Source organism: Poecile atricapillus, chromosome 5, assembly GCF_030490865.1.
Source record: "Poecile atricapillus isolate bPoeAtr1 chromosome 5, bPoeAtr1.hap1, whole genome shotgun sequence".
Lineage (NCBI taxonomy): Eukaryota > Metazoa > Chordata > Aves > Passeriformes > Paridae > Poecile > Poecile atricapillus.
Genome location: NC_081253.1, coordinates 4,296,185 through 4,302,494, shown reverse-complemented (window position 1 = coordinate 4,302,494; position 6,310 = coordinate 4,296,185). Strand labels below are relative to the sequence as shown.

The following is a 6,310-nucleotide window of genomic DNA, read 5'->3' as shown; positions in this document are numbered from 1 at the left end:
ATATTAGGAGCAGGTCACATAACAGGAAAAACCCATATCTATGTAGATAAGATGTGCCTAGCAGTCTGACTGAGAAGAAAATAGGGAAAATCCATTCAGACAAGAAGGAAGGTTTTAGGAGCTCATTTTGGTACTCAAAGGGCAATTAATTATTTAACAGGAGCTACTAATGGCTGCTTCATAAATTAAAAAAATAAACACCGGATCATCATTATAGAGAGTTAAGTCTGTGTAAAGTAAAGTTTAGCAGACTGAGTGAGGGTTTTCCAGTGTTAATCAGAAGACCAAAAGTTAAATTCAGACAGCCAGAGCAATCCACTCCTGCAAAAAGGCCAAATACACATGTTCCCTTCAAATAAGTTCAGAAGGAAAAAGCTGGGGTCAGGGGGGGAGGGAGGAGGAGCAGCTAAGTGAGGGCAGGTGTAGGGCACCCTCAGCACACAGGGTTTAAATGTGACCTGAGGTAACAGAGGGGTTTTTGGGCAGATCGGGGGGTGTTGACGGCGTGGAGAGAAAACAAAAGTGATAAGAAAGTTGTTATAGCAAGCTCAGCAGGGAGGAGACCAAAGGTTTTATGCTGTTGTTTACTGAGCGATTGCTGCGAAGCCTGAGGTGAAATGCATCGTGCCATCACAAGGTGCAGATGGCATGTTTTAAAAAATAGCTGTGGGGCTTGCCTTGTAAATACAGAAATCCTGTTTTTTCTAAGGATCTGTGCCTGAGCAGAGCTCTGTGCTGCAGGTGCAGTGTGTGCTGCTTGGACACCTCACTGCTTTGCTGCTCCTTTCCTGACTGTATGAACCAGAGTTTTCCTGCCTGGGGGTCTTCCAGGCCTGACTGGGTGTAAGACCTGCCTATTCCTGTTAAAGAGAATCCTTCTTTGTTTGCTGGATCATTTTATCCTCCTGACAGCAAGAAGGCTCAGGGCTAGCAGTGCCAAGGCAAGCTTTCATGACCTGATGGACCCAGCGTCCTGGCATCCCATCTGGCATGGGCTGAGTTTGCTTCAGGGTGCCCTTGGTTATTTGTTGTTGTCACACGCCTTCAGAAGAAGGCATATGTTTTGTCAAATTAATTTGTTACATCTTTTACCGGCGCTCCTGTGGAAAAGCTCACACGGTCCCTTCCAGCCGAGGGACGAGGCTCCCGTGGCCGGGGCTCGAGCGGTCTCTGGGCAGTGTTGGATGGCAGATGGGCACAGCAGAGAGCTGGGGGAGGCTGAGATGGAGCAGTATCAGCACACCTGAGGATGGGGCTCCGTGTGCTTCCAAGGCAAGGAAGGTGCTGCCATGACAAATGTGTTCTCCTGCCCACCCCTCAGTCCCTCCTCTGCCCCACGTGCCCCACACAGCCCTTAGTTACAGACACACAGAGCTCCTTTTATTCCTCTTTTGCCCACTCTAAACTGTCTGTCAGAGCTCCCTGCCTTCCCATCACGCTCCTAACAGCTCCTTTGAGGGGGTGAGGGCTGAGCTGCCCTCGGTTGCATCCTCTGCCACACAGACCTGTGCCCTCTGGGACTTTGGCCATCTCCTGTGGCCTCACTCCCTTGCACATGGCAACTTACAGCAGCTCCTTCTCCTCTTCCTGTCCTCTGGCTGCTTCACAGCAACACAGAAAGAAAAAAAAAATAATAAAAAAATAGACAAACAAACAAAAAACCCCAAAAAACAAACCCAGACCATTTTACTTGTTCTGCAGCTAAAAATAATGTATCCAGGCTATATGTTTGCTGATGTCTGAGCCTTGAATTTAGGGACAGAGGATTTTGTCTCGGTTTTCCTTTCATTCCAGCAGAAGGGTTGAGAAGAATAGCTGGGAAGAAGGGGTCAATATTCCAATTCTCATAAAAGTCTGCAAACATATGGCCTTTGCCAGCACAGCTGCTTTCCTGCCACCATCGACAATCAAGGTTAAAATGCACGATGCTCATTCAAAGGGAAATGCAGTGGGAAAATTTTCACTCCAGTGTTTGTGTAGTTTTATTTCCAAAGGCAAATTGAAAAGTTGCAGTGTATTTAAGCTTGGTTTGACCTAAATGGCCAACCAAACAAGAAATAAATATCCTTTTGGGCTGAGTTTGACTTTGGATCCCTTTTGCTTCAACAGCTGAAGTGCCCCAATCTCCTGCTTCCTTCTCAGACCAGATTCCTGGTAGGATAAGGTTTCTTGAGCAGCAGTCCCGTTGTCTTGCTGGTGGAGTAAACAAACTGAGTTAGTGGGAAGCCCCAGAAAAAGTCATTTGACAGTGCAAAAGAGGGCAATGATGCTGCAGGAACTGATGGATAGAGGTCAGCTCTATTTTGGGTCAATATTAAGTGCTCTGTGCGGTTGTTTTGTTGGGCTTTTTTCTAGCAAAGAAGATGAAATGTTACAGTTCAAGAGTGTCACATCTATTGGTGCTTACTGAAAATGGAAATCCAGATAATAAACAAGCATTACTGCAGGGGTCTGGGCACAGAGAACTCCAGGATGGAGACGTATCTCTGAATTACATTGTTAGTCCACAACTCTGACCCTCCTGCCCCTATATCTCTCCTCACTGTTCCATTATATATTTTTGTGTTTTTTCTTTTTTTTTTTCTTTTTATTTTTATTTTGAATCCTCCTCTGAAGCTTCGCAGAGGCTGGATGGAAACATTTTATCTTGTTCCATATTGCTGTGTTCTAGCTGTGTGTAGGAATGGGTGTCACTCAAGCTTGAATGGAGGGGATTGAGCAAACACGTGGCTGGTTTGAGATGATGTTTATAGAGAGCAAAGGGAGAGATCAACTCTGTTCATTCCTAATTTCACCTTTAATTCTTCTTATGTTTTCTACCCTGGCAAATCTGCCTTGTCTGTAAATTCCCACCACTCCCTCTGCCATGTGCAAACACTACTGGCTTCTTGCTGCCCTGCTATGGATTGTCTCCCTCATGAAACTGAAAGAGTTTGGTCTAAAACCACTTTCATTACAACCATGTCTATTTTCCCATGCCCATCTGGAAGAGCAGTGCTTTCTTAATATAATCAGAGCTTTCAATTTGGCCATGGTGGCAAAGGAAAAGATAATAATAGTAGAAATAATTATATATACACCTGGTTTTTGGTTAACTCGGAGATTACGTGGCTGGTGGGGTCAGAGTCTGGGGAAGCAGGCACGTGACTGTGGCTGTTTCTTCATGCAACAGTGAGTATTTGCTCAGGAGTTTCATCACCCCCTCCCAGGAATGGCTGCCGACCACAGGGTAACGTGGTTTCGCTGTAGAGGAGAAAAGATGAGTTTTCTATGTAAAATTACTTTTAGCACCATAGCGCTTCTTGACATGAAGGTCAATAAGTGCCTAAATTACTCTAAGTAACTGAGTTTATTATAATTCCTCTCTGTCACATTCCCTTGCTGCAGCTGTGACACTGTGCTGTATAACTTATTTAATTATACAGTGGTGGTTGCTGCTGCGTGTCTGTTGTTGGGGATGTTATGAATATTTAGATTTTTCTTTCTCTCCGGTTCCGTAATTTAAACAAATTCACTGAAGTGTATTTAACCTGAAGTAATCTAGGCTGCATGCTGCTTTGGGCTGTGCTGTTTTAAAAACTTCCTTCTGCAAAATCCAACTCGAGCAAAGCAATTTATTTGGTGTAAAGATGGGAAGAGAATCAGTCCTTAGGCGCTGAGCAGTTCTGGAGTTCCTCTTTTGTTTGTTTTCTAAACCAACCTCAATTACAGTGCTATTGGTGCTTTCAGTGGGTGTATTTTGACAGCCTGGACCTGCGCTGCAAACTTCCCCACTCCCACGTGGGCACACCCCCAGTTTCACTTCCCAAAGGGTGCATTTGGCCAGCAGCCTCCACATTTCAAAGGTCTGTGGGCTGAGCTGTGTTTATCATCCTGGGGATCAGCTATTGGAGGGCAGAAAGTGCAGGACAGGCCGATCCCACCAAGCCTTTACCCCTGACAGTATTGATACAGCCTAAAGTAGGGATTCACTGGGTGCCTGTCAGCACTGTGCTGGGTAGGAGGACTGTGAGTAACACCTTGGAATATTTAAAGAAAATGTTTAAGGGGAGGGTTAAGGGAATTTTACTTTTTTTTTTTTTTTTTTTTTTTTAATTATTTTTATAAAGATATCAAGACAGAGGGGAGATCCATAAAGATATAAGAGGATCTAAACCAGGACAAATTATCATTCTTATAATTAAGCCTAATGGACCTTCTTGAGGAGGTTTGGTATGATGACTTGCTAATATTCACCTTTTTTTTTTTTCTTTATTTAGTCAGTAAATTATGCATAAAGGACAAAACTGAAATAATCACCCAGACATTCACATCACTTGTGCCTGACAAATTCTCATCCATTGTCTTTTATAGTTTTAAAATGGGAAATAAGTAGTAGAGGCCAATGTTTGATAGGGGCTGATAAATTATGGAAAAATGACTGTTTTTCTTAATTTAAGTTGCATGTCACTTTTTTAATATGAAGGATTGCCTACAGTGATAGTTGAGTTTTTACACTGAATCAGGGTGTAGTACAAGCAAGTTCTGTGGAAGGACAAAAGAGCAAAGAAAGAAGAAAAAAGTAAAAATATACTGACTTCATGTCATCTGTTAAGTCAAAAACTGTAATAAAGTTTCAAGGAAAGAAAGAAGAAAACCTGGTCTAGTGGAAAGTGTCTCTGCCCATGGCAGGGATTGGAACAAAGTGGTCTTTAAAATCCCTTCCAGCCCAAACCATTCTGGGATTATATAAATACACCTGAATGCATTTTTTTTAGAGTAGCTGGTAAAGACAGATTGTTTCTCTTAAAATATTCTTTTTTTTTTTTTTCTAAGTTGTATGAAGAAAAAAAAAATCTGGTAAAGAGCTATGTTTATCAAAATGGGAAATGCATTTTCCACTGATGGGTCTGAATGTTAGTTTGAAGAGGTTGCTGAATATCGTTTTCAGTTCTAAGGAGATAAAGTGCACTTATACAAATGTGTTTGCTCTATATGTAGAAAACAACAAAAGAGTCATGAATTATTGTAAAATAGTTGCACAGGACTCTATTCTGAAAATAAATTAAAAAAAAAAAGTACAATAATGCCAGTCAGAATTAAGAGGGGTGGGAAAAGCCAGCCCCAAACAATTCTGAGATTCCTCTCTATGAAGCCTAATTCCCACTCAAAGGACAAATGTACTTTCCTATGCTGGTCTCAGAATTGGATCTCTGGGATTTCATTGCACAACAGGATTTTGATTGATTTTTAGTAGTTTTATCTTATTTCATAATGTTTGTATTAAATCAGATAGCCCATAGCACTTAATCTTTTTTAACTTCTAGATCTTTGTATTTAATATTTTCCTTGCTGTCAAAATCTAGTATCAATAAGAATCACAATAAATGTAAGTCATTGATCAGATGCAGCAATGACAGGGACCCAGAAGCCAGATCCAGGAATTGCTGTCTGTAATAGAGACACCTATTGACTTCAGTGAGCTTTGGGTCAGGCCTCAAATGGAAACAAAACCCATCAGTGTTTGCCAGCTGGGTCAGTGGATGACCTGGGATATGATGGCCATTAATCCACTGTAATAACTGGGTGTCCTTGCTAAAAAATGGTGCCTGGTGGGATAAATAATAGGAAGCTGTGCTGTGTTTGTGTGGTGCAGAGCAGGGAATCCACAGGCTGGGTGAGAAGGATGTGGTTAAAGTACCAGCTAGTCCTTCGAGCACCTTTATCATCCACCTCCTGACCACAAATTTCAGGGCAATTACCTCAGTGGTCCCAGGAGATGAATGCTGGAGGCTCCTGAACCCCCTTCAGGCTGTTTTCAGAAGAGGATAGAGGTGATGGAAACACTAAAGCTCCATGATCCCCTTCCTAGGGACCACGGGGGCTGAGCATCACTGAACGAATATTCCTAACTCAAGATTCACCAGTTTAGAGATCTGAAGAGGCTCCTTACCTCCAGGAGATATGTCACCAGGGAGTAAAATAAAATAAAAAAAAATAAAAAAAAAATAAATCCAGGCATTAACTTGAGTGGGAAGGAGATTTTACAGAAAATTCTGCACTGGCAATTCTTTTACCTAGAAGGAGAAAGTCAGGAAGACATGGTTTTCAACCCCTCATCTAAGGTTTTTTTTTTACATAATTTTCATTAAGTACTCATTATTAAAAACAGAGGGTTCTATCTTTATTATGTATGTGCTGGCTGTGCTTTGGTAATGGGACCAGGACATCCATACTGGGGCTGTACATCAAATAAACAACCTTTGGAAAAAAAGACTAGTTCTGCTTTCCAAGTGCTGATCCAAATATTGCTTGGAAATAAGCTCCCATT

The 6,310-nt window shown here is 42.0% G+C and overlaps 1 protein-coding gene across 3 annotated transcripts in view; it reads left to right on the top strand.

Moving 5' to 3' along the window:
- The first annotated feature begins 3,146 nt into the window (after nucleotides 1-3,146).
- KYNU (kynureninase) overlaps nucleotides 3,147-6,310 on the top strand; it is a 56,974-nt gene continuing 53,810 nt past the window's right edge. Inside the window, exon 1 of one of the 3 annotated variants that reach the window (XM_058840307.1) lies at nucleotides 3,147-3,229. In XM_058840307.1, coding sequence (XP_058696290.1) covers nucleotides 3,212-3,229 — 18 coding nt within the window. In that variant the 5' untranslated portion in view covers nucleotides 3,147-3,211. Of the gene's footprint in view, nucleotides 3,230-3,860; nucleotides 4,009-6,310 lie in introns of those variants that run through there. The other 2 variants (XM_058840308.1, XM_058840310.1) reach the window with 2 other exon arrangements.